Source organism: Myotis nattereri (genome assembly GCF_964212035.1).
Source record: "Myotis nattereri genome assembly, chromosome: 6".
NCBI lineage: Eukaryota > Metazoa > Chordata > Mammalia > Chiroptera > Vespertilionidae > Myotis > Myotis nattereri.
The window spans coordinates 96722736-96750410 of NC_138081.1; the positions used below are offsets into that span (position 1 = coordinate 96722736).

At 54.5% G+C, this 27675-nt stretch overlaps 1 protein-coding gene across 1 annotated transcript in view; it reads left to right on the top strand.

The window, feature by feature from the left end:
- The first annotated feature begins 2086 nt into the window (after positions 1-2086).
- The window catches only part of SLC22A3 (solute carrier family 22 member 3), a 64577-nt gene continuing 38988 nt past the window's right edge, over positions 2087-27675 (top strand). Inside the window, exons 1-2 of the mRNA XM_081093899.1 lie at positions 2087-2588; positions 25947-26050. Coding sequence (XP_080950025.1) covers positions 2151-2588; positions 25947-26050 — 542 coding nt within the window. The 5' untranslated portion in view covers positions 2087-2150. The remainder of the gene's footprint in view (positions 2589-25946; positions 26051-27675) is intronic.

The following is a 27675-nucleotide window of genomic DNA, read 5'->3' on the forward strand; positions in this document are numbered from 1 at the left end:
CTCTGTGCGGAGAGAGCCACGTGCAGCACGCTCTGCACGGGCGGAGGCAGATCTGCGTCATACAGAGACACTAACCTGTTTTGGGGAAAAATGAACGTCCCACATACCTTTCATCTCCCTGTACGGTTGGGATGAGAATTTAGACCCTAAACCCCAGAGGCTAAGAATGAGAATGCGGCCAAGGCCTGTTACCTCCCCCCCCCCCCCCCCCCCGTGCCCCTCAGGCGGGTCCTGACCTACAAGCCTCTCTCAGCGCCTGGCCTTCTCCCAGAGTAGTATTTGCGATGGCGTCTCACACGTAGCCCTCCAATCGCCATACGCAAGGTAAATGGTAAAACCATCTAGACCACAATTAATTTGACAAAAAGACAAAATAAACCAGAACAGGTGTATTTGTATATACTTCTCCCCAGCAGCCAGATAACATTGCCACTTACACCAACATTTCCTGCGGGTCTTGCTCTCCTCATCCTCTTCCTTTGGGCCACATTTTAAAAAGGGGTTGTTTTGGATTTTTCAGCTAACTTCCACCTTTTCACATGAAGGCATAGCTTTAACTCTCGCAAAATTGAGTATTTCATCTTCTGGCCTCCAACCACCGGCATTAGGAAACGTGTGTTAACATGTGCACTGCACTAACATAACCTGGATTACTGTACATTTTGTCTTTGCATTTTAAGGAAAATAGACCTCAAACTCATTGCATGTTTATAGTTCTTTTACAGTGAAAGAGATGACACAGCGACTGGTTTACGGGCTGCGGATCGAACCTGCAACCCAAGTACATGCCCATGACTGGGAATCAAACCCAAGACCCTCAGGCCTCAGGCTGACGCTCTCACCACCGAGAAACCCCGGCCAGGGCCCAGGTAAAATAAAGAATTTTAATGGCGGCATCTGTATGCTACTTTACACAGAAGGGAGTGCGTAGGACGCACTGTTAGGGCTGGTCTGTGAACCGTCCTCTGACTGCCGTCAGGTAAGTGCGGAAACTGTGACCAGCATTAAGAAGCTTTTATATCGAACTGACGTCCCCACGACATCCAGGTGTGTGACCGCTGGGCCCGGCTTCCGGAACAGGGTGCAGGCCTTTTCCGATGTGGCTGTGCCTCCTGAGAGGCAGCTGTTCATGCCCAGTAAGACCACCTATTGGTCCGCAGGAGATGAGGAGCGGACCCCTGTCTCCTCCACCAGAGGCCGGAAGCACGGGCGTCGGGGCTGTGAGAGCGCTATTCCGTCTCAACCACCGGGTCTCCACAGCATCGTTTCCAACGCATGCGCCATTCAGTTTCTCAGTCCCACAGAGTGAGAGGTGAGTCAGGATCTGCGTGATGCCTGCAACACTCCCAGCCTGCCGTCTCCCTGCGGAGGCTGGCACTGAGATCCAGAAACTGGGTCTCCCCTGCATGCCCTGTCGGGAGGGGCGGGCATTACCAAGCCGCTGAAGACAGCTCCGTCTAGCACTAAAGTCTAGAACGAGGCCGGGAGAGCCTGCGGGCGATAGCAGTTAACACAGGCCCTTTGCTGACACCTTCACAGTCTAACCCGCGTGGTCTGCCTGTGCCATCGGTTCAGGGTCCTGGGAACCGGCTGCCGGGTCCAGGGCTGCGTGGAGCCACTTCTGTGCCCGTGGAGAGGGGGCTGGAGAAGCGACTCAGGGCACGGGCGCGGACCCGGGGTGCGCGTTGCCAGGTCCCTGGGCTGCACTCGGACCGCCCTAGGCCAAGTGGCCAAGTCCGAGGGGCCAGGAGTAGTGGTGACGTGGTACTCTCCTCCCTGGAGCCGCCAGCTGCTGGCAGGGACCGAATGGAGCCGCGCGCCAGGCCCGAGGCTGTGCCTGTCACTCGCAGACCGGGCCGGTCCCGGCGCGCATGGCGCTCAGCCAGGCCGGGCGCCCCGGCCCCTCCGCGCCCACCCGCCCCCGCGGGGCGCCCCTGGGGAGCGGGGCCGGGCAGCGGCGGACGCCCCCGGGGAGGGAGGCGGGGGCTGCGCCCCGGGCCGGCGGGGGGTGGGGGAGTGGGGGGCCGGCGGGCCGGGCGGACCGGGCGGCTGGCGCGGCGCCCAGGGGCGGGCGCGGGACGGGGAGGCGGCGGGTAAAGCGGCGGCCGGCGGCCCGCGGCCACTCGGAGGCCGGGCGGCGGGCGCGCACCATGCCCTCCTTCGACGAGGCGCTGCAGCGGGCCGGCGAGTTCGGGCGCTTCCAGCGGCGCGTGTTCCTGCTGCTGTGCCTGACGGGCGTCACCTTCGCCTTCCTCTTCGTGGCCGTGGTCTTCCTGGGCAGCCGGCCCGAGCGCTTCTGGTGCCGCGGGCCGGGCGCGGCCGCGCTGGCCGAGCGCTGCGGCTGGAGCGCCGAGGAGGAGTGGAACCGCACGGCGCCCGAGCGCGCGGGGCCCGGCAGCTGCCAGCGCTTCCTGCTGGAGGCGGCCGATGCCACCGCCACCGCCACCGCCAATGCCAACGCCTCCACCGCCGCCGCCGCGCTCAGCTGCGCCGACCCGCTCGCCGCCTTCCCCAACCGCTCGGCGCCGCTCGTGCCCTGTCGGGGCGGCTGGCGCTACGTCCAGGCCCACTCCACCGTGGTCAGCGAGGTGAGCGCCGCCGCGGGGACGGCGGGGAGGGGCGGGGAGGGGAGGGGACGGGCGCTGCGCCCCCACCCCCCCACCCACGCGGGCACTGGGGCGAGCGGGTCTCCGGGAAGGTCCCTGCGCGCTGGCACCTGGGGTCACCTTTGGGGACCGACCTGGGCCACCCCCTCTTGCAAGTGCTGCGTCCTCAATGCCCGCGAAGTGCCCTCATGTGTCTCCCTCCACCAGTGAACGGAGAGAAGCTGGGACTCCGGTGGGGAGGAAAGTCGGAGAAGTCAGGTTCGGGGACACTTCGCACCCCCGCCCCCCAGGCGTCTAAGCATCCCTGCGATGTCCGTTATCTCTGAGAAGCGTTTGCACTAATGGAAATTGGGGGGCAGTGGCGGGGGAGAGCCAAAGCCTCCCTGGCCGAGGCTGAGGCTGAGTGGTCAATGGGCTCCTGGTGGGGGTGGGGGTGGTGGTGGGGGCGGGGGCGGGGCAGAGGGAAGCAGACACAGCCTTTGAAGGCAGCGCCACTTTCTCCAGTTGCCAAAGCCATGATCTGAACCGCAAGGGGACAAAGGTCCAGGCTCTCCCAGGACATGGTTTTGGTCAAACTGCTGTGGGGCAAAGAGCAGCCTCCGCGAGGCGAGGCATTGGGAAAGCTGCGGTTCTGAACTATTTCAATTTTTTCTCTGCGAATAAATCACAGGGACGCCAGGAAAGGCTACCTGCCCTATAAAGTGGACACGCCGCTTGCTAGTGGGGGCTGTGGGGGGAGGGGCGGGGAGAGGGGAGGGAGGGGGAGGGCGGGCGCAGTCCCCACATTTCCTTCGGTGCTGCGGGCAGGCAGGGCACTGGGGCAGGCCTGCTCCTGCGCTGGGCAGCCTGCAGGTTGGTTCTCCTTCCGGAGCCGCAGACACAGGGACAGCCCCCAGGAGCCTGGGAGAGGGAGGAGCTGTTTTATTGAACTTTGTCTGTAATCACGGATCCATTTAATTAAAAAAAAAACAAAAACGCACGATTGCATGTGCTCAGGCAGGCTGGGGAAGAAAAAATGGTGTCTTTATTTATTGACATTAACAGTTTCTTTTAAGCACCTACTTGAATGAGTCAAACTGTGGCTTCAGCGGCTGGTAGTGGTGTTCTTTGGTCTGCCGACCTCGTCTCTCTGGGGCTGGGGCTGGGCTGGGGGTCTTTGAGGACTGCCTGGGAGATGCCGTGGGTGGGTGTTAGCGCCCTGGAGTGGTCCCATGCTCAGGGCTCTGGAACTGAAACCCCGCAGCAGCCCAGCCGGGCAGGGGCGTGCGCCTGTGTTTGAGGTGCTGCCGTTGCTACTACATCCACGGGGAGTTTATAAGCTGCAGTGGTCTTGTTGCCGGGGCTTCTCAGGGGCAGTGGGTGACGTGGATGGGGTGTGGACAGGGCAGGAGCCTGCATCCAGCCTCGGTATTAGCCCGCGGCTTCTGTTGCACTCAGCGCGGCTGCTCAGCGCTGACTTCCCAGGCCAGCCGGCAGACAGGGCTGGGAGCGAAGACACCTGACTTTTAAAGGCATGTCCATACATTTCAAACAAAGTACAGTGAACGTTAAAGGCAAAATGCACGCACACTCGAGTGGCATTTCCAGGAGCACACATGGTTTATGAACATCGGAGAAGGGAGACACAGAATGTGCAAGTTAAGCTCAGACAGACACGCCAGCAACATGCTGGGGTGCCGGGGTGGTTGTAAGCTTTCTGGGGTTATTTCAAGGAGGGTGGGGGGGGGGGTCTCTTTTAAAGGTCGGTGGCTCCAAAAAGGCAGTGGGGGAGGCGGGAGGGCAGGAGACCGGTCCGGCCCTGACTGCAGGGAGCTGGGCGCCATGGGTGAGCCAGCCTCTCAGGGCTTAGCGTTCGCGTCTGTAAAATGACGGGTCGGGCTGAGCCCTTCGCAGCCCTGCAGATGCCGTCAGGGTGTCAGGGTCGTCATTGGGTGGCTGCTCGCTGTGCTCAGAACAAGGACAAAAATCCTCAAGGAAGCCCGGCAGGCGGGGCTCAGTGGGTGAGCATCAACCTATGAACCAGGAGGTCAGGGTTCGATTCCCGGTTGGGGCACATGCCCGGGTTGCAGGCTCGATCCCCGGTGTGGGGTGTGCAGGAGGCCGCCGATCCATGATTCTCTCTCATCGTGGATGCTTCTCTCTCTCTCTCCCTCTACCTTCCTCTCTGAAATCAATAAAAATATATATTTTAAAAAGTCTTCAAGGAAAAGTAAAACCATTCGGAATGCACTCCTTCAGGCCCCTGGCAAGTGCTGAGGTGTATTAGAGAGATTGTTTAAAACGTCCCGACTTGTTTGCTTCGGGTTTGTTTGGAGTTTGTTGATCCTGGAGAGGAAACCCCCCCACCTCGTCGGGAAGTCAGCCATCCGGAACAGCTCATTCTCGCTCAGTTCTGCGCGGCCAGTGGTTTGCTGTCTTTGGTTTAGAACACGACCCAGTTCGCCCTTGGCCCTCCATATTCTGTCCGAATGGTTAAAGGAGCTTCAGTTCTGTCTTTGGCTAAGACCATGTGCCCAACGTGCTCTCAGAGACCTGCAGTCGGACATACTCATCACGGAGAGGAGTATATAAGGCGGAGGCAGCCAGACGCCAGTCTGTCTCCGTATGACTGTGCTGTGTCATCCTAGCTCCATGTGGGGGGCATCATTGTCCTGGGCTTACAGAGGAGGTCCCTGCGCAGGAGAGGAGACAGGACCTGCGGAGACCCAGGCCCAGACCTAGCTCAGCCGAGTTGGGTCAGGCGTGGGGCTTGGTTGAAAGAGGGTCCCCTCTCCTCCATGCAGCCTCTGTCCTTGGAACAAGTCAGGCAGCAAGACGCCCGGTCAGTAACACCTCAGAGCCCACAGGGACTCTCCTGGAGGCTCCCACGTTGTTGCTACGGGGTCTCCTGGCTGAGGTGCCCTGTGCTTCGTGTCATGGTGTCAGGACGACAGTCACCCAGGGCAGCAGACCGGAGGCTGAGCCTTGATTTCCTGGAAAGGGCGCGCTGGACGCTCGATGCGAACATTGCAAAACGGGCATTTAAGCCTCCCCCGCCCTCTGTGTGTCTTACACAGCGACGCCGCGCCCAGGAGCTAAGGCAGAAGTCGCTGCCAAGCGCCCTGCCCTTGCAACCCCCTCCCCCTTGTCCCTGCCTCTTGAGGCAGGGCCATGATAGTTCATCTGCACTTAACACCCTGCGGGCAGACCTCCCTAATGCCCGCATCTCACCCTTATCCGGTTGCCAGACATGGGCAGGCCAGAGCAGGGTGCTATGCCGAGAAATCCGGGCCCAACACCCAAAGGTGTCAGGTCATCATCGCCCAGGAGCGAGTCTTTGGGACTCACGGCAGGATGTTGAAGTGCTTGCGTGGACACGGAGGGAGGGCGGGAGCTCCTCTGAGTCGCTCAGTGGGAGCCGGGCTTCAGGGCGCCTTGAGAAATAGACCGACTCGTCCTTGTTTCCCCCCGAATCCCAGTTTCCCCCCACAATCAAGGAGAGTCCATTTGGGGAGCAGCGGCTGCTTCATCTCTGGGCTGGGCTGTCTGCGTGCTGTGCTCCACGGGTCCCTGCTCTGCTTCTCTCTCCTGGGACCCAGGACAAAAGGCCAGCGGGTGGGCCGGCGCCCACGTCCCTGCCCCCGGCATTCTGTCCTCACTGTCCGTTACACAGGGACGTGCCCTGTGCGGGTCCTGGACACAGGACTCAGCCTGCGTCTTAGTCTGGACGGAGTCTCTCGTGGGCTCTGGGCTCTCTAGAAAGATCTTCACTCTTGTGCTGTTTTTATTTCTGACGCGATTTGTGTCTTCCCTGACTTTGCTGCGTCAGCCTCAGCAGGGGGACCGCTGTTTTGTTAGGACTTCAGAGAGCCAACTGTGACGCTTCGCTTTCTCTCTCATTAACTTCTCCGCGGTTATTCCTTCTGCCTCTTGGATTTACTCTCCCTGTGCTTTTCCCAGCTTCCCTCGGGGCTCAGCCCAGGGACTTCCAGGCTTTTCTGGCCTCAGCCTTTAAGGCTATAGATTTATTTCTCTGTGCTTTTCTGACGGCACCCGGCAAGTTTCAAAACACAATTATTATTATTTTAATTATTATTATTATTCAATCGGCAGGATTTTAAATTTCTGTTATTATTTCTTCTTTAGCCCATGATTTACTTTAAGGCTTATTTTGAATTTTCAAACGTGTGTCGATGTTTCTATCTTTTCATTGTTGGCTTCTAATATAACTTTGTGGTCGGGAAATGTGGTCTGTATGGTGCTGCTCATTTGAATTTGATGGAAGCCTGCTTTGGGGCCGTCTAGGAGGTCAATTTTTATAAAGGTTTCATACCTGCATGAGATGAAGGTGGAGTCTGTATTTGCACAGGGCTTATAGATGCCCAAGGCTGGAAGCTTGGCAGTGGTATTGTTGAAATATTCTAGATTTTAATCAGCTTTCCATCTGCTAAGTCTATCGAGACTAATTAAAGAGTGTTGAAATGTGCCATTATGTTGGTGGGCTTGTCAGTTTCTCCCTATATTTCCAGGAGATGTTAGAAGTTGTGCACATGAGGCAACTTGATTGGGTGCATGTATGAACAAATTTAGGATTTATTTGTTTTAATTGCTGACAGTATTACAGAGTCTCCCATTTTCTCCCCTTTCCCTCCACCCAACTCCCCAAGTTTAGAATTTTTAAATCTATATAGTGAATTGAACCTTTTATTATCGTACTAGAGGCCCAATGCATGAAATTAGTGCACAGGTAGGGTCCCTAAGCCTGGCCGGCGATCAGAGCCGATCTGGGGGGGGCAACCGGTGGGGTGATCAGGGCCCCTGCTCGCACCTGCCTTGGCTGGCCTGGTGCCACCTGCTCACCAGGCCCATCCCCTGCCGCTGCTGGTCAGGGCTTTTGGGTTGGGGGCAGCTCCTGCATCGAGCATCTGCTCCCTGATGGTCAGTGCGTGTCATAGCGACTGGTCATTCTGCCGGGTTTTGTTATATAGGATAAGGACCCTATTTAAATCCATGATGTATTATCTCAATGCCTACTTTGGTGTTAATATAGCCTCTCCAAGTTTCTTGTCACTGACCTTGACCTCAGCCTGTGAGGACAAGGAGGAGCCCAAGAGGAACAGATGAGGAGAAGGATGCCCCGTTCTCCTCGTCTTCACCCTCATTTCCTCTGTAGCCATTTATTTTTTTTTAATATATTTTATTGATTTTTTTACAGAGAGGAAGGGAGAGAGATAGAGAGTTAGAAACATCGATGAGAGAGAAACATCGATCAGCTGCCTCCTGCTACTGGAGATGTGCTCGCAACCCAGGTACATGCCCTTGACCGGAATCGAACCTGGGACCTTTCAGTCCGCAGGCCGACGCTCTATCCACTGAGCCAAACCGGTTTCGGCTGTAGCCATTTATTAAATGCCCTTGGAGGCAGTGGGGGGGGTGCATTCCTGTGACCCACCCACGGAGACTTGGACTCAGAAGATCAATAACCTTCCTTTTCACAAGCACGTGAGGCCCACGGAGGTGGCCCCTGGAGCACACATGGGGACACGCTGGGAGTTTTCCTGTAGGAGCATGACGAGAGCATCATGGGAGGAACAGCCTTATGGGTGGTTGAAGCTTGAGCCAGTTCCCCCAGCACACGCTGCAGACCTGGGGGCGGAAGCACCACCCCTTTCCCTCGAGGCAGGAGTCCCGGATGTTATTGGATGAAATGCCGCGTTTCTCTACAGAAAGCTTGGGGCTCTCCAGAGATGGTCAGCTGGTAGTAACGTCCTATACGCGGTTAGGGGAGGGTACCCACAGCTGAGCTGCACTCCCTCAGCATTTTAGCAAAGCTCGCAGGGGAGCCTCGGGCAAAGGCAGGACACAACCCAATGGGCTCTACGACATTTGGGACACACCAAATGGGACATGTGTCTACTTTTTGATGTCTGGGTTAAAGCAGTGGCTCTCAACCTTCCTAATGCCGCGACCCTTTAATACAGTTCCTCATGTTGTGGTGACCCCCGATTTCATTGTTACAAATTGAACATCATTAAAGCATAGTGGTTAATCACAAAAACAATATGTAATTATATATGTGTTTTCCGATGGTCTTAGGCGGCCCCTGTGAAAGGGTCATTCGACCCCCAAAGGGGTCGCGACACACAGGTTGAGAATCGCTGGGTTAAAATCTTGTCATAAGGCAGATTAGCATGGTGGAAAGTCCATACACGTCCTTTAGGGCCAGATAGCTCTGGGCCTGCACTCCAGCTCCTCTGTCTTTCAACTTCAAGGGCAAGTCACAGATGCTGCCTGAACCTCAGTTTCCTTAGCTCTAGAATGGGCTTAATAACACCTGCCTGAGAGATTGGTCTGACAGGGATGCAAAGTGCGTGTCTTCGTGCCTGGCCACGTGTGATGCTCAAAAACATCAGCTCCTGTCAACACATAAAGAGTCCTGAGCTAGTGGAGGAGGGGAAGGGAGAGAGGGAGTACATGGTGGGCCAGACTGGATCCTGCAGCTGGGGTTTGCTGACCTCTGACCTCTGATAGCACAATGCATCGCGAATACATTTGCCTAATGACAGCGAGCCAGTGGGCACGCTCTCCTCAGCTTTTCTTCTTGGTTGGTGTCTGCCGAGTTAGCAGTTGTACGTTGAGATAGGATTGTGTCATTTTTTGTGGCTTCTAATGCCAATATGGGAGTTTCACAGACAAGGTGTGAATTCATCCATGACTGTGGAATGCAATTTTACTTTGTATGGGATTAAAGTCTGTTTCTTTTCTTTTCTTCCTTTCTTCCTTTCTTTCTCCCTTTCTCTCTCTTTCTTCCTTTCTTTCTCTCTTTCTCTCTTTCTTTCTTCTTTCTTTCTTTCTTTCTTTCTTTCTTTCTTCTTTCTTTCTTTCTTTCTTTCTTTCTTTCTTTCTTTCTTTCTTTCTTTCTTTCTTTTATATTTTTAGAAGTCTGTTTCATTATTGTTTGGACAACACGGAGGCAGCCTGGGTAAGATAGTGGTTTTCTATGAAATGCCATCAGCCCTGTGGTGTCCAGCGTCAGAGCCCCCAGGGAGGCCCGTGTCAGAGGGATGGGCCAGGCCGCCTCGGGACGTGCTGGCCAGAGGAGGGAACCGAGGCAGAGCGGTAGCCCGGCTGCTCAAGGCAATGGGGCCCGTGAGACGGTTCTGTGTCCATGCGGTCCCAAGGCTTTGAAAGCCTCTGCCGTTAGTGTAGTGGGGTGTCTGGAGTGGTAGCCCACATGTCACGAGCTCAGGGGCCTGAGGTGACTGCACCCACCCTCCGGAGAGGAGACAGACATCCATCGCCTGGACGGTGCTGACACCAGGCAGGGGAGGGCTCCCCGGGAAGCGGCCCCCTCGTCCAGCGCTCGCTCCGCAGCCGCCCTGCTGGCCAGCGGCTCCCGGCTCAGATGCCATCTCCGTTGCTGCTGATGCGCCGCGTACGCACGGGGTGGCTCTGGTTTCACGCGGCTCTGCCAACTGGAAGCGCCTGTGGCCACGGCGCCAGTTGGAAGACAGCACGCGTGTCCCCAGCTCTTGGGCAGGGACCTGAGCCGTTGCCACTAAGACACAAACAGGAGGCCAGCGCCAGACTCCCCTGTTCTGAAGGCTGAGCCGCTGCTGGGGAAGGGGCTGCGGAGAGGCCGTGTGTGCGTTTCCCGGGAGGACTTTTTCAAAGCCACGCTTCGCAGCCATGCGTGGGAAATGAGTTTCCTTTCATCGTTCTCAAGCGCGTGTTTCAAAGCAAACTCGCCGAGGGAAGTCACAGGGGTGAGAGAACATATTAATATCCAGGGTAGGTGAGAAAATTGAATCGAAACTAATTGAAATTAATTTGGCATCGATTTTAAACTGTCAAATAAAGAAACACATTTCGGAGTTTCCGTAGTGCCAAGGACACTGTTCCAAACCCTTCCCCACAGGATTCTTCACGCATGTACACATGCATAATTCAGAGGGAGGGGGAGGGGGAGGGAGAGAAACATCAATGATGAGAGCGAATTGCACGCAGTTCCGCCTTCTTGCTTCTTGTCACTAAATGTGGCCCCGAGTCCTCAGGTGTCTGGTCTCATCTGGGCTGGCTGGGCTGGCTCAGACCCTGCGCTGTGCCCTGACTGCAGGCAGAGCAGAGAGGTGTGGGGTGGGGCCCCGGGCGTTCCAGAACCTGGGAAATCCAGGCGGAATAGACAGCCCCAGAGCTGCAGGGCACAGGCAGGGGTCTGGCAGCACCTACAGGGGCGTTTGCTCACATTTCACGTAAAAGAGAGAACAGGGTCAGCTTTCCTGATACAAGGTGTGCTGGTTGCGGGGGGGGGGGGGGGGGAGGGGGGGGGAGGGAGCACCTTTGGAGATAAGGGTGGCCCCACGTGCCCAGCAGTTAAAGGCTCCTGGAGGACAGATGTGAGGGGGTCGTTTCTTGTATGAAGCCTCCCAGGTGCCTGCGGGGTCAGGTAGGGAGCGGGCTTACACCCGGGTCCTGCAGCCTGGCCGCAGCTACCCTCCGGCGTCCGAGGCCCTGCCCTGTCCTCACAGCAGCCTGCATCACTGATCGCTCACTTCAGGCCTGTCAATCACGGAGCATCGCCCTCACAGCAGCCTGCATCACTGCGCTCACTCCAGGCCTGTCAATCACGGAGCATCGCCCTCACAGCAGCCTGCATCACTGCGCTCACTCCAGGCCTGTCAATCACGGAGCATCGCCCTCACAGCAGCCTGCATCACTGCGCTCACTCCAGGCCTGTCAATCACAGAGCATCGCCCCCACAGCAGCCTGCATCACTGCGCTCACTCCAGGCCTGTCAATCACAGAGCATCGCCCCCACAGCAGCCTGCATCACTGCGCTCACTCCAGGCCTGTCAATCACGGAGCATCGCCCCCACAGCAGCCTGCATCACTGCGCTCACTCCAGGCCTGTCAATCACAGAGCATCGCCCCCACAGCAGCCTGCATCACTGCGCTCACTTCAGGCCTGTCAATCACGGAGCATCGCCCTCACAGCAGCCTGCATCACTGCGCTCACTTCAGGCCTGTCAATCACGGAGCATCGCCCCCACAGCAGCCTGCATCACTGCGCTCACTCCAGGCCTGTCAATCACGGAGCATCGCCCCCACAGCAGCCTGCATCACTGCGCTCACTCCAGGCCTGTCAATCACAGAGCATCGCCCCCACAGCAGCCTGCATCACTGCGCTCACTCCAGGCCTGTCAATCACAGAGCATCGCCCCCACAGCAGCCTGCATCACTGCGCTCACTCCAGGCCTGTCAATCACAGAGCATCGCCCCCACAGCAGCCTGCATCACTGCGCTCACTTCAGGCCTGTCAATCACGGAGCATCGCCCTCACAGCAGCCTGCATCACTGCGCTCACTCCAGGCCTGTCAATCACAGAGCATCGCCCTCACAGCAGCCTGCATCACTGCGCTCACTCCAGACCTGTCTATCACAGAGCATCGCCCTCACAGCAGCCTGCATCACTGCGCTCACTCCAGGCCTGTCAATCACGGAGCATCGCCCTCACAGCAGCCTGCATCACTGCGCTCACTCCAGGCCTGTCAATCACAGAGCATCATCCTCACAGCAGCCTGCATCACTGCGCTCACTCCAGGCCTGTCAATCACAGAGCATCGCCCCCACAGCAGCCTGCATCACTGCGCTCACTCCAGGCCTGTCAATCACGGAGCATCGCCCTCACAGCAGCCTGCATCACTGCGCTCACTCCAGGCCTGTCAATCACGGAGCATCGCCCTCACAGCAGCCTGCATCACTGCGCTCACTCCAGGCCTGTCAATCACGGAGCATCGCCCTCACAGCAGCCTGCATCACTGCGCTCACTACAGGCCTGTCAATCACGGAGCATCGCCCTCACAGCAGAGCATGTAAATATCACATCCGTTTGACGTGAGAAACAGCCGAAGCACAGAAAGAGCCGGTGTGCAACTTGTTAAACCACAGAGAGAGGAACGGACGGAACCGAGGTCCATCGAGCGTTTTCTCCGGAGCTCGAGCTCTTCCCGCTGCTCCGACGCCGGGCCTGCTGGTCCAGGTCTGGGTTGACTCCCCCTTCGTTATGTCACAAGCTGCGTCAGGGCGGGAGCGGTGACCGGACGCCTCCGACCTCTCCCCGAAGCACACAGGACCCCAGTGCCTCTCACCTTGTAGACAGCCGTGCCCTTTGTTGGCGGAGTTCGTTGCGTTCGTCTGTGTGAGTGGACTTTTAATTTCTTACGAACAACGTTCCGAGTGGCGATCTGCTCTGGAGGGTGTTGGAGCTGCTGGGCTCTGTGACTCCAGGAGCAGGTTCCAGCCACGCAGAAGCCCAGCCGGAGCACACGGCGCCCTCTGGCCCCGAAGCAGAAGGTGCTGCTTCTCTGGCCGCCGGCACGGCAGCCCGGCCCCGCCTGCACCTGCCGCCTGGCCAGGGCCACCTGGACCTGCGAGAGGCTACTGTCCCCGACTCTCAGAGGCGTGCCTGCACTGCACCCTGCCTTCTTCCGGCCCCTTTCTGGGCAAGGGATTTGGAAAGAAACCAGAAGATTCTAACAGGAGGCGCTCTCCATCACACGTTTGAAAGCACCAACAATTCTTCGGTAAATCTGGACAGAGTGGGAGGAGGAAGGAGGAGGAATCCTCCATTGGCCCCTTCTCCCAGGACCGAGTTCCTCCCCAGGCATGAGCTGCCTCACTCGGTCCATGTGCCGGAGTGGGCACCTGGTGGAGGCCCTGCGGAGGGAGGCCAGGGGCTGGAGTGGCGGTTGGAGCTCCCCCAGCCGAGTCAGGAGGCAGGCGAGGCCGAGATGCTCAGAGCGGGGCAGAGGGTTGGCGTAGGGACCAATAGACCATCGGTTCCTGCAGAGTCTGTCTTGAACCCTTGGGGCCTTGCTCACCATGTTTGCCTCTGTGTGCAAACAGCTGCACACGGGCTCCTGCCTCGGTCTCATCCACCGGGCGTCAGACCCCCCGGCCCCGCCCGGGAGCAGAGGGGTTGCCCCGAGCCCCCACGTGGTCTGCCTGCGGAGTTTCTCCTTACCGTGCTGTGTTCTGCATGCCAGCGCCCACTTACCTCTAGGCTGGCACCGGGGCTCTCGGGGTGACCAGCTGTCCCTTTGCCTGGCACTGAGGGTTTCCTGTGACAGGACTTTCAGCACCGAACCCGGCAGAATCCCGGGCAAACCGGACAGCTGGTCGCCCTCAGCGCTCCGGTAGAACAACTGATTCACAGACGGATGGTAATGAAAAGTGGTGAACAACTTGGGTGTGTCATAGCAGGGACGGTGGCCGCATAAACACAGGGCTCCCTCCGGGTGCCCTGGGACCCAGGGTCCAGCTCTGTGTAGAAAACACTGTCGAAATGTCCCCGCGTGGGAAACGGTGGGTGAGAAGCAGGACTGCGGGTGGAGGCCTTGAGGGGCAGAGCGTGCGTGACCACGGGGACACTTCCCGAGCTCACCGACATGGTCTCCTGCCTCTAGTTGGTGATGGCGCCATTGGTGACCTCCTGCAAGGGGATCCCAGCGGCTGGCTGCCCTCGCCGGAGGGGCCTCCTGGGGAGGGAGCGGGAGGGAGGGCCGAGGGAGCCTCTGTCCAGGGCAGCCGGTTCTGGAAACGGTCACCAGTGACCACGGCGTTCCTCCCCTCAGCACGGGCTCAGGAGGCCGGGCCGGTGAACCAGACCCATGAAAGCGGAACTGCCTCTCTGGATCTGAATAACCAGAACGGCGATTTCGGCATTTGGGAGGAATTAAGAGTTGAATCTGACCCAGGTTTTAATAGCTGCAGTCTGTTTCAATGTATTTTTTAAATTTTTTTAATTGATTTTAGAGAGAAAGGGAGAAGGAGAGATAGGAACATCTATGATGAGAGAGAATCATGGATCAGCTGCCTCCTGCACGCCCCACACTGAGGATTAAGCCCACAACCTGGGCATGTGCCTTGACTGGGAATCGAACTGTGACCTCCTGGTTCATGAGTCAACCACTGAGCCACGCCGGCCGGGCAGGAAGCTGTTTCAATATTCTTCCACCAAGACAAGAACTGAGCTGTCTGTCCTCTCCCCTCCTGTTGTCTCAGGGGGGTCCTGACAGCCCCTCCCATGGAGGTCAGTCTCTCCCTGCGCTTGGTCCCACCTACTTCCCAGCCACCACCACGGCCTGCCCCCCCCCCCCCCGGCATTCGCTGCCACCACATTTGAACAAGCTCAAGGGCATCTTCTCGGTAGGACACTGCCCCATGCCCACAGGTCCCTGGGCTGAAGACGCCTACCTCCCGTCCACATTCTCACCTTCCTCTTTCCCCTCCACCAGGGGTGACGCCTTCCGTCCCCACCATCTCCCAGACCTGGCCTCACCAGGGTCCAGCACCCCAGCTGTCCACTCCCCTCTCGTTCCTGGTCTCGTGTACAGCGCCACCGTGTGCCTGTGCTCGGGGCGGAGCGGGATTCACGCTGTGGGCACTGTTCTGCTCATGCTGGGCTCCCCCGTGCCCTCCCGTGCCCTCTGGCCGCTGGAGCGAGCACCTGGGCAGCTGGCACAGCGGGGTGGCCTGGTCTGCTGGGCCTACGCACTTCCGGGAACCAGGACTGATTCCTGTGGTGACACGCGAGTAATGCGGGTTAACTATCACGCGTTGCATCACCTCCACTGCCCCCTCCCCCAGCGCCTGCTTGGGACTGGGGTACCCTTGGAGATTCCTCTGGGTGGCTGGTGGGCGCCATTCGTCACCTTCCCAGGGACACGCCCTCTGCGAGCAGCACAGCCTCCGGCCTGCCGTGTTGGCGCAGAGCCCGCGTGCCGGTGTTTACCTGTGTAACCTTCCTCGTGAGGCCACATTGCGTTCACATTCCAGCCCTTTCCCCCACCCCCACCCCAAGGAGGCCGCTGCAGCGCCGCATGCCCACCTCCTGGGAAGTCTCTCCTCCTCCATCGGAAGGGAAACCAGGTGGGGATGCGCTGTGGGGAGCCAGCACAGGAGCCACCAGGAGACCTGGGTGTGAGTCTCATGGGCCACCTCACAGCATCTTCCTCTCCGTCCTCGGTGTCCACCAGCAGGCGGGCGGATGCAGGGACGTGGCGCATGCACCCCGTGGACCGTGACTCAGCCCTGACTCAGCCATAAGGAAGGTGCACATCTTGCCTCTGCAGCAACGTGCAGGGCCTGGAGGGCACTGTGCTGAGTGAAATAAGTCAGACAGTGGGAGACACGCGCCAGATGATTTCACGTCTACGTGGGATCTAAAACACACAGCAAACGCATAAGCAGAACAGAGAGAGACTCATCGACACAGAGGACCTCTTTGTGGGTGCCAGGTGGAAGGGGGGTGGGGCTGGGTGAAAAGGGTGAGGGGTGAAGAACCACAAGTTGGTAGTCGCAGAATCGTCACGGGGTGTCCAGGCCAGCACAGGGGGTGCAGGCGATAATATTGTAATAACCATGTGTGCTGTCAGGTGGGTATGAGATTCATCCGAGCGATCGCTTAGTAAGTTACGTAAACTCTAATCACTGGGTTGTACACCTGAAACAAACATAATATTGTAGGTCAACTGTAATTGAAAAATAAAAAATTACCCGAAGTCAAAAAAATAAAAAAAGAATTATGCGTCTTGGTCTTAAAATTGTTTGCTTTGCAAAGGAGAGAAGGTTCTAGAATCCAGTGTCACCTTGACTGCTTGTCTTTTTCTTGGCTCAGACTAAGCTAGACAACAGGAACGCAGACCGTGGCTCAGGCTGTATTAATGGTGTGGAACGTCCCCCAGGCTACCGGTTCTGAGAGCGACGGGGACTCTGAGCGCGAGGCTTCGAGAGAAGGAAAACCGCTGCTGCGGTCCCGGCTTTTTCGCCTCACACCATCGTAGGTGCTTCTAGAGCAACGCGGGCAGGGCTCCGTGGAGAAGAGAGGGTGGCGGCGGCTCACTTACCAAGGAGAGATCCTTTAGTGAAGCCTGTGTCATTACTGGTGTTTCTTTACTTAGAGCAGCGGTTCTCAACCTTCCTGATGCCGCGACCCTTTAATACAGTTCCTCATGTTGTGGTGACCCCCAACCATAAAATTATTTTCGTTGCTACTTCATCACTGTAATGCTGCTACTGTTATGAATCGTCATGTAAATATCTGATATGCAGGATGTATTTTCATTGTTACAAATGGAACATAATTAAAGCATATGATTAATCACAAAAACAATATGTAATTATATATGTGTTTTCCGATGGTCTTAGGTGACCCCTGTGAAAGGGTCGTTCGACCCCCAAAGGGGTCGCGACCCACAGGTTGAGAACCGCTGTCCTGGGGGGATGTGTCTGAGCCAGAGGCAGTGAAAGGTTCGAATCTGACTTCTGACTATTCCTATCCAAGTCGGTGATTTTGTTAGACATTTAAAAAGACGTGTTACGCTGGGGAGGGACCAGGGCTGGGTTCTGCAGGCTCCTCTCGGGCTGGAGAGGGCGTCTCACATGGCCTCCTGCTTCTGTGTCGCCAGCGTGGCGGGCGGTGTCGTCAGAGCGCATCCCATTAGAAACGGGCTTTGGCAGAGTTTGAAAGGTGTGCGCGTTGCTCCCTGTTCTGACTGGATTATGAAAACCTTTGGCAGCTGTGGTTTCCAAGTGGGGAACAGTGTTGCCAGGAATACGGAAAGGCAGGAGCTAAAATCTAGTAAAATGTCCTGGTGTTCTCCATCCTCAGGTTCCTCGTTAGGGGGCGCAGGGGCAGTACCGCATCCAGGAGTCCTCGACACAGATTCTAGAGGGGCTGGAGGCTGGGTGTTGGGGAAGGGCCCCCCGGAGTTAACAGGGCCCAGCCTCACCCCTCGCTTGGGAGGCGGGGCTGCGGGGGTGCGAGCAGGTGGTGTCTTTCTTTCCAAAGAACAGATAGAGACGGTCGTGTGTTTACTGTCCTCAAACGGGACGATGAAGCTCATTCCAGGTGTTGCTGCTGCTGTTGTTATTACCAGTTTTTACTAGTTTTCCTGTATCTGTTTCCCCCAACCTGCAATAGATGGCTCATGGCATTCTTCCTGCTCTTCCCCTGGGTCTTACAGCCCACACGCTGCCAATACCACTTTATGTTTGAGAAAAATTCCCCCTTGTATCCCTGGTACTGTTTTCAAAATGCCAAGCAAATGTGATAGAACTAATTTTCGTGCCAGTAAAGGTCCCGCGTCTCTCGTTTTATGATAGTTCATTTGGTACCTTCGTTTTCCCAAACCAAAGAATCAGAAAAGGCATCTGAACGTGTATGATCATGATGAGTTTTAAGCCTTACAGTGTGGTAACGGATATATCCTGGCATTTCCAGTGCCCAGTGTGATTGACTGTGTTCCTTATGCCGCACCTGACGTGCCCATGACTGTTTTGTAACTACCAATTTGTACTTCGTAATCCCTCCGTTTTCTTCATCCAGACCTCAACCCCCTCCCATCTGACAACCCTCAGTGTGTTCCCTGTATTTATGTGTCTGCTTCTGTTTTGTTTGTTTATATTGTTCTTCAGACCCAGATATAAGTGAAATCACACGGTATTTGTCTTTTTCTGACTTAATTTACTTAGCGTAATACCCTCTAGGTCCATCCATACTGTCACAAATGGTAAGATTTTATTCTTTTTATGGCTGAGTAATATTCCACTGTACATGTCACTGCTTTTTAACCCAGTCATCTATTGGTGAACACTTGGGTTTCTCCCATATCTTGGCTATTGTAAATAATGCTGCAGTGAACATAGGGTGGCATATATTCTTTTGAATTAGTGTTTTGGTTTTTTTCAGATGTATAACCAGAAGTAGAATCACTGCGTCATAAGGCAGTTCCATTTTTAAATTTCTGAGGAAACTCCATGCTGTTTTCCAATAGTGGTCACACCGGTCTGCATTCCCCCCAACAGTGCATGAGGGTCCCCTTTTCTCCACATCCTCGCCAGCATTTGTTGTTTGTTGACTTATTGATGGTAGCCATTCTGACAGGTGTCAGGTGAAACCTCATTGTTTTGATTTGCATCTCTCGGGTGATCAGTGACTTTGAGCACTTTTTCATATGTCTGTTGGCCGTCTGTGTGTCCTCTTTGGAGACGTGTCTATTCCGGTCCTTTGCCCGTTTTTTAATTGGGTTGTTGGTTTCTGTGGTGTTGAGTTGTCTGAGTTCTTTATACATTTTGGATATTAACCCCTTCTTGGTTGTATTATTGATGAATATCTTCTTCCATTCAATGGGTCTACATTTGTTTTATTGATGGTTTCCTTTGCTGTGCAGGAACTTTTTAGTTTGATGTAATCCATGTGTGTGTTTGTTTGTTTATTTATTTATTTTTGTTTCCTTTTTCCTGAGGAAAAATTTTTTAAAAACATTCTTTCTAAGACCCTATGTAGGACCTGTTGTTATTCTGAGGTAGATTACTACTTGAGTAATAGAGACAGCTGCTCAGCAGACCCATTCTGGGCAGGAAGTGTCCCCTGCGAGGCTTGAATTCCGGGTGTCAGGTGTTGGCGTGTGCATCACGCAGCAGCTTCCGCAGCACCAGCTCCTTGCCGGCACGCAGGCTGGCCCGGGCCTCGGGGCTGAGAACTCGGGCACAGAGTGAGTCAGATCTGTGCGTAGCTCTGCAGGAACTCTGCTTCAGCAGGAAGGTGGATGAGTGCGTTGTTCTAAACACTAACAGTTAAATTATCCAGCAGCGTCTTCAAGGTTTAGCATGTACATTAAGACAGACATTTAGTTAAGCTTAAGAAAGAAGTAGGAAATTTGTTTATCTCATTTTCTTAAATTATATCTGTGCAACTAGTAAGAGCAATGATATCATGATAGGGACCCCTTGTTAGCAAAGACATTATTGTCACGTCTATTCCAGCCATCATCTTTCTATCGATCTAGAAAGCTGAGCCAGGAAGGGAGCTAATGTAATGTGGAGCGGGCAGGGGCAAAGAGAACATCAGAAATGCTTTACGTCTGAGATTCCAACCTCCCACATCATGACACTAACACTTCATTCAATTATATCCCCAATAGTTCAGTGGAATAGAGAAAAAAACTTAGCTAGGAAATTCTGAAGGACCCATTTATTTCAGTACTAGAGGCCCAGTGCATGAAATTTGTCCACGGGGCGGTGGGGTGGGGGAGGGAGGTGTCCCTCAGCCCGGCCTGCACCCTCTCACAATCCAGGACCCCTCCGGTAGGGTCCCTAGGCCTGTCCAGTGATCAGGGCCTATCGGGGCTTTCCTTCCCCGGCTGCCGGCAGCTGGCCCCGCCCCCACTGCTGCCACAGCTTGCCATCTGTGTGGCACTGCCCCTCCTCCCCCACAACCAGTTGCCTCCCTCTGTGGGTGATAGGCGTGGGCTACAATTGCTTGGCTGGCCTGGGCCTCCCTCTGCGGGGCAATTGCTGGCCAGCCCCACACACCTGCCACAGCATCGCCAGCCGGGTAGCCTGGGCCTCACTCTTTGGAGCCCCGAAATAGATCGCCCAGCAAAGGGAGGCCCTGCCTACAATCCATCACTGTGCAGAGGGTGGCCTGGGTCTCCCTCTTTGGGGTGATTGCGGAGTTCACTCCCCCATCACCCCCCTGATTGATCGTCCCACCTGCTGGTGGCCTGGGCCTCTCTCTTCGGGGCGATCGTGGGGTGATGGCGGGGCCCCCCGACTAATCACATCGCACCCGCCTTGGCTGGCCTAGCGCCAGTTCGTGTCATAGCGTGGTCGTCCGGAAGGTCATCCAGATGGTCATTCTGCTGTTTGGTCGTTCAGTTGATTTGCATATTACGCTTTTATTATTATAGATGAGCTAGTTAATCTTCTGAATGAAATTAAGACATTCACTTTAGAATCATTTTATAGTCTGAAAGCTAATTTCATGTGATTTTAAATGTAGAAATTAAATATGATAATGTAGGTATTATGTTATTAGAACCAAAATGTGCTAATTTCCAATTTTATCTAACTAAATTTGTGTTAAAAAATGACATAAAAATTCTCTTTCACTTCACATATTAATTGATTGTATTTCACAGCCCATGAACAGCTTGGGTGGCAGAAAGCGCAAGCCATCCCTGCTGGGACGTGAGAGCACAGCCTCCCACTGGTAGACCAGCTGGAAGTTAGGGGGGGCGATTCCCCAGAAGTAGGAGAGCCACAGAGAGCACAAATCCCAGAGTCTGAATGTAACCTCCCTCCAAATCCCAGAGGTGACCACCAGAGGGCCAGGCTGTACAAGGCCACTGCCAAGAAGCCATAAAATTGAGCTAAGTTACCGACTGCTATATCACAGGCTGTCCAAGTTTGCAGTGTGAGTCCAGATAAGTTAACTTCCCACCGGAACAAAAGCCTACAATCATTAGGACAGGAATCAGAGAGGCCTACGTGACTGTTATCTGCCAGCGATAAGCCCCGCCCTTTGACAGCTCAAGCCAATAAGACAAAGAACAGGAAATGTGATCATGGGAGGAGGTGGGGGTGGGGGGGAGCAGAGTGGCAAAAGTGGCCAAAAGGGGCTGACGCTAATGGTCTTAGGTGTTGGATTTAGTAGCCAACGACTTTAAAACAGCTATAAATGCATTCAACCAATTAAACTATGTTCAAAGAATTAAAGGAAAAAATGGTCTTAATGAATAATAGAGAATCTCAACAGAGAAATAGAAACTTAAAAATGGAAATTCTAAAACTGAAAACTATATTAAACTGAGATGACAAATTTACTAAATGGGCTCAATAGCAGATTGGAAATGACAGGAGGAAGAGTAAGTGAACTTGAAGGTAGACCCATAGAAATGACCCAGTCCTGAGAAAGAAAAAAGGTGTAGACAAACAGCGCCCGGGACACCTGAAGGACCACCTTAGGGGGCCAGCATGCAGAACCCCAGTTCTGCCTGTGTAGCCGCTTGTGGTCAGGGAGGGATGGCAACATGTCAGAGCTGCAATCTGCCAGGAGTGAGTCTGAAGGGTTTCACTCTATCTAGTGCACAGTTCTTGATTTGGGTTTTTATTTTTTAAAATCTTTATTGTTGAAAATATTACATATGTCCCTCTTTTCCCCCATTGACCTCCTCTAGCCTGCCCCTGCCCCTCACCCCAGGCATATTCACCCTGTTGTCTGTGTCCATGGGTTATGCATATATGCACACAAGTTCTGTGGTTGATCTATTTCCATCCACCCTCCCTTCCCTGCAATCCCTCTGAGGTTGGACAGACTGTTCTATGCTTCTATGTCTCTGGATCTATTTTGTTCTTCAATTTATTTTGTTCATTAGATTCCACTGATTTGTGTTTTTTTACATTTTTACTTACTTCCTGAAGTTCGTGTGAAACTAAATACCATTGAAAGACTTCTAAGAAGATAAACTCCACCCCCGCCCTCACTCATCTCTGATTCCCCACTACCAATTATCTATATATATAAAAGCCTAAGTGACCGAATGACCAAACAACTGGTTGGCCAGTCACTATGATGTCACACTGACCACCAGGGGGCAGACACTCTACACAGGAGCTGCCCTCTGGTGGTCAGTGCACTCCCACAGCCAACCTCTTGTGGCCGGCCAACCTCCTGCAGGCCCTCCCCCAGCCGGCCAACCTCCCTCGGACCCCACCAGCCGGCCCCCATTGGCCTTGATCACTGGCCAGGCTGAGTGACCCCACCCATGCACAAATTTGTTTCAAACATAATTGTCAGCAAAAGCGCCCACTCCGTCCACCCCATTCCACCTTTTGATGGATAGGGTATGGAACCCTGAAGACCCCTTCCTGCCTTCTCCTCACCTTAATTCCCTCCGTGGAACTCTTCCCCACCTTTCTAATATTCAGTATAGAATTTCTTTGTTTTTCCAAAGTGGGTGTAGTTGTACATTGTTCTAAGATACATAAAAATAACACACACTCCATGCGGAGAAGACACAAAAAAGGGATGAAAACAAAATCACCTGCCATCCAGCCACTCGCAGCGTTTCAGTTGTCTTACCAGGAGCCCTTTTCCCTGATATTCACACGCCTGTGCTGAAATGCAGATTTGTTTGCATCTATGGAATCATCTGCCTCATTTTATAACCTGATTTTTAAATCAACCAAAATGTGGTTTCTTTCCACATCAATGAATATAGACCAAGAGCTGACTTTCAGTTACTCAGCAGAGAAAGCTGAATCCCAAGCCAGGGCAGCAGGGGTGTGGGGAGGGTGGTGCCTGGGAGAATGGTGTATTTGGGGAGGAGCAACAAAAAGAAACAGGCTCTCACCTTAGAGGTGCGGGGGCCGTGCGGGTGCTTGCAGCAGGAGGGACCTCGGCTCTCCTCTGCCACCTGCCACCTGCCACTCCAGCCGCGTCTTTCTCCACTCCCAGAGGCCCCTGGTCTTTAGACACCCTCGGTTAGTGAGAGAAAGCAGAAACATTTTAAGAAGAGTAACTGCACGTCTTCACTACAAAGAAGCAAAGTGGCCTGAACGTCGTGAAGAGCCTAAGTTAGTAAACCACAAAGTGTTATTACTAAAGTCGACTGAGTTTTTTCATTTCTCCCAACTTCACAAGCTCAGACCAAAAGGCATCTAGTTAGAGGACACCTCTCCATCACCTTTTGAAGTTTACTTGCTTGACCGTACGGTAAAGCTCCGCTATTATCGATCCGGGAGGGCAGCTGGAGGACGGGGGCTCTGTGAGCCCTTTATCACTCAGGGGCCTCTTTATGCCGGTGAGGTCACCCTGTTCTAGGTGATCTGCAGACTCAGGCTTCCTCTCTGTCTCTCTCATCTCCCTGGAATCTTGTTCTGTCCTGGAGCCAGGCCATCTGCTCTGGGCCTTTCCACGCTCAACCTTCCAGATTTTTCCTCTCTTCTTTAGAAGCTCCTCCTCCCTCTAGCCCGAGCTTTTATGATGCCTCTGGTTTCCTGAGTAAGAAACTTCCTGTCCTGCCCCCTGGGCCTCACTCCCTTCCCCATTGGGTGGTGGGGAGACAGGTGGTTCCTCAGCTTAAACTCTGAGCTGGGCACCCCACACGTTGCAGGCAGATCTGCACCTCGGTGGCATTCATGCTCCTGTCCGTGTGTCTGGGCTGCTGTCACCTACTCAAATACCCTTCTTTTCCCTTTAATTTCCCCTCTAAACCCAGCTCACTGTGGACGGGTCTGTTTATGCCCCACCTTCCTCGTGCATCTGACTGGCTGGGCACCCAAGCCATTTCTTCCTCTGAAGTCCTCTTGTATTTGCAGCCAATCCCATTCACTTTAGATCTCGATGGCTCTTCCCTCGCTTCATATCAGTTGACCTCGACTCACTTGACCATGGATCAGCTCCTCAGGGAGGTGGAAACCAGGCACACACTCACTGGCATTCCCAGCCTTGTCTGCATCGCCATGCCAACCACGCCAGTGGGAACCCCTGGAAATACCTGAAGATGCGCTTCTGTGCCTGCAGCTCATCAGATGCTTCTTGCCTACCCTCAAAGCACTCATTGTTGGTATTAAGTCACCCAAATCATCCCCTCAGATCACGGTAAAGATGCTTTTATTATGCCTGGATCCCGTAATGACACCCTTTCCTCTCATGGAGACCCAGCCCAGATCATTTTCTCTAGGGTTATAATCGTTTTTAACCGTTATTAGGCTCCGTTATGGTGTCTTCTTGTTGATTTGAACCTGCCCGTGGAGGCCAACAGGACATTGTTTTGGCCAGTGACCAATGTAGCCGGGGCACCCCGCACCCCAGGGTCAAGCTGAAGGCGTAAGGGATGCTGTTAACACTGATGGAGAGTGTAATGGCTGCTGATTTTGACCTAAGAGCTGATTAGAAATGGTTGCGTTTACAACTCATCCTTAGAAAATCACAACTCAGGCACATAGATCGTGTCGGAGTCTTCCCTTCTCCCTCAACAGTACAAACAGCGCTGAGTGGGACTTCTCCCGGCCGCGGCGGAGCAACACGGTGATGTTCTAAGCTCAGAAGCTCTGACGTGCATTCATTCAAAAGGCGAAACCAGACGACGTGCAAAGGCAGCTGCCAGGCCTCAGGGCCCTTTTCCCGGGTTTCAGGAGCAGACAAGCCCCCTCCTGAGTGTCCAAGTCTTTCGAATACCTGTACTTTCCCACCTTATTGACTCCCCTGATCTGTGCATAGGGAAGACATTCCGCTGCCCCGGTGTAAAGGCTCGTGTGGAACCCAAACTGTAAGGCATGTCTAAGAGGACGTGGCCCTGGCATTTATCGTTACGACTCAAATTCACGTTCTGCCCTTTTGGATTCTAACAGCCAGGACGCGCTAAGGAAAGCCCTTGGTTGCAAACCCCTCTGAAGTGTCTGATTGGCTAGAGCCATGCTTTCTGCACGACGAGCCATGTGATCCCTCCAGCGTGACAGACACCGTCGTCGGAGGGTTTGATCGATTGGCTTTCTGCTCATGCCACGGGGAGTGGTTGGCTGTGTGTACAGGGGGGCAATGAAGACCAGCATGGGTGCGCCTGGGTTTATGCGCAGTTAAAAATAACTTGAAATCCTGGCATGTGTACCCTGGGGAAAAGATGCCTCGCTTGTTCTAGAGAGATCGCCTCAGGGAAAAGACACGGCATTTGTGGCTTTGACTCAGACGTGGGGACATCTGACAAGAGGTGTCCTCGGTCTCCCTGGGAACTACAGGTTCCTCGCGCTTCCTTTCAGGAAAAGGGCCTGAGCCAAGGGTGCTCATTGGCTTCGGGGTCTGCTGGCCCCTCCGTGAGCAGCAAAGACGCTGCCGACCCGGAGCTGTGGCGACAGCAGGCAGTGAGCCCAGAGCGGGTAGGAGCACCGGCCCCGCGAGAGTCACACACACGCCTGAGTCCTGTGACTGCAGGGCTGGCTCCCTCTGGACACGTGTGTGAGTGTGTGCGTGTGTGCGTGCGCACGTGTGTGCTTTCCCTCACCGGTACGTAAGTTAGTGTCGTACTCTGAAGAGATGGCTGGCTCCCAGCCACGAAACCAGAAGCCAGGCTAGGTGTCTGAGCAGGAGGGGATTTAACAGAAGGGTTTGCGCTGCAGCGTTTGGAAGGGCTAGAGAGCAAGGAGGGGAGGACAGGAAGGGCAGCTCTCACAGCGGCTCCACCGGCCACCGCGTTCCAGAGCCTGTGGCCCCTCACCCCTGAGCTGGGGAGGGGGGAGTAGGAATTGGGAGGAGGGGGTAAAGGGGGGGAGGGGAGATATCTGTAATACTATCAACAAAAACTATATATTTAAAAAGAAATTACACCCTTGGCAGTTATTGCGACTGACAGAACGTATTTATAAATCAATGTAAAAGTTGCATGTGATCAATGTTTAAATTTTATTTAAGGGGCATATGAGCACACGTATTTGAAGATCACGGGCCTATGGCAAGATGAGGTCGGGTTTTGAGGCTAAGCGTAGCCACCGTCTTCTGTGTGTTTCCTTGTTCTCCAGTTTGACCTGGTGTGTGCCAATGCTTGGATGCTGGACCTCACACAAGCCATCCTGAACCTGGGCTTCCTGGCCGGAGCCTTCACCTTGGGCTACGCAGCGGACAGGTAGGCCGCAGGGCGACAGCCACTTCACGTCACTGTGTCCCGGGGGGGGGGGGGGGTGTGGGACGAAATGTCAGCTGTTAGAAAAGCATTCTTCCTAAGTGCAGAGGCCATGTTCATTCCTCTCCTCACGACAGCTTTTCTTCTTAAGCCGCGTGTCCTTTCTCCTCGCGCTGCCCGGCGGGGGGCTGCTCCGTGGGCGGGAGCGTCCGGTGGGCCCGGCCCAGCGAGGCAGCGGCTGCACGCGGGCTGGCGGGCGCTGCTGCCGTCGCGGAGCCGAGTCTGGCTTCCCCAACTCCCTGGCGTTGGATTCATGTAGTCGTAGGTCAGCCCCTCCAGGTTTGTTTCATTTAATTAAAAAGAAGACCTGCATTTTAGTCTACAGATTCCACGCTCTGCAGAGAGAAGGTTTTCAAAACTCCTCCGGGAGTTGTATCTGCCGTTTAGCATCCGCGAGTGGCCCAGGTAGCGGCAGGCGCAGTGCGTGCACGTGTCTACGATGGTCACGCTTTCCCTTCAGATACTTCTGTGTGCCACACTGTGGGTGTTGGCTGTTGTGTTCATGTCTGGCTATTCCTTTATTCCAGTTCTGACTACGGAAATGCTTGTAACAATTTAATCTCACTCTCTAGACCCGTCAGCACAGGGATTATAGGGCCCTTGACTTATATGGCTTTCCATTGCTCCGGGCACTCCAGCCTGGCCTGGGTGGGACCTTGTGACCATGTTCGCAGTGGGCGGTGCTAAGGGTACCCCCAGAGACCTGCCCACAGCAACGAATGCGCTAACTCAAGACAACAAAGCACCCCACAGCCTGTCGTCAGTGTCGACCTGAGTGTGAGCAGCCCAGGCCTGCAGAACGGTAGCGCTTTGGTCTTGTCCTTGCCCTTCGTCCGCTCTGAGGCTCCTCTTGCTGTCCCCCATGACCCACTTCTGCCCACGACTCTCTCCTTGGTCCTCTGTGTCTGGGGCTCTTTCCCGGGTTTTACGTGTCTTTTTCTACTGTTTCTACTTCTTGCCCTTTCAATCCATCTTTCCCTTTTCAATCTCCCCAGGTAGCGCTTTCTCTCCTGGCTGCCTGCGATTTGGGATTGAGTGACATCTTTTCGTATGCATTGCTTTAATTGTGTTGCTGCTCTTCTGAAGCTAAACATTGGCTTTTACTTCTGCGTGTTTTTCTGGCACCATCCATAAACATGTCTTCACACTGAAGGAACTGGGGATGGTCGGTGTTAGGAGGAGACATGCGTTTTGGTCCTGGGGAGACGACAGACCCATGAATACTTCTGCCTCACCACACGGCCAACCAGCTTTCAGCTCCTCCTCCTCTTTGTAGCCTTGAAGGAAATGATACGAAACAAGATAACAGGCCACACCACTGCAGGAGGGGCGGAGAGTGAATTTAAAAACGAGGCTACTTCTGCCTCTGCTCCGCTGACTGAAGCAAGATGCTCTACCTGTGAACTTGGTGGGAAGTGCCAGGGAAAATGTTATCAGGTCAAATCTCTTAAAGTCACCGGCGACAAATTTTCCCAGCCGATAATTCAGCACAACTCCACGGAACCATTCAGCATCAGACTGGCAGGTTTTTGGGTACACAATACCCTGTTCCCTTTTCCTAAACTACA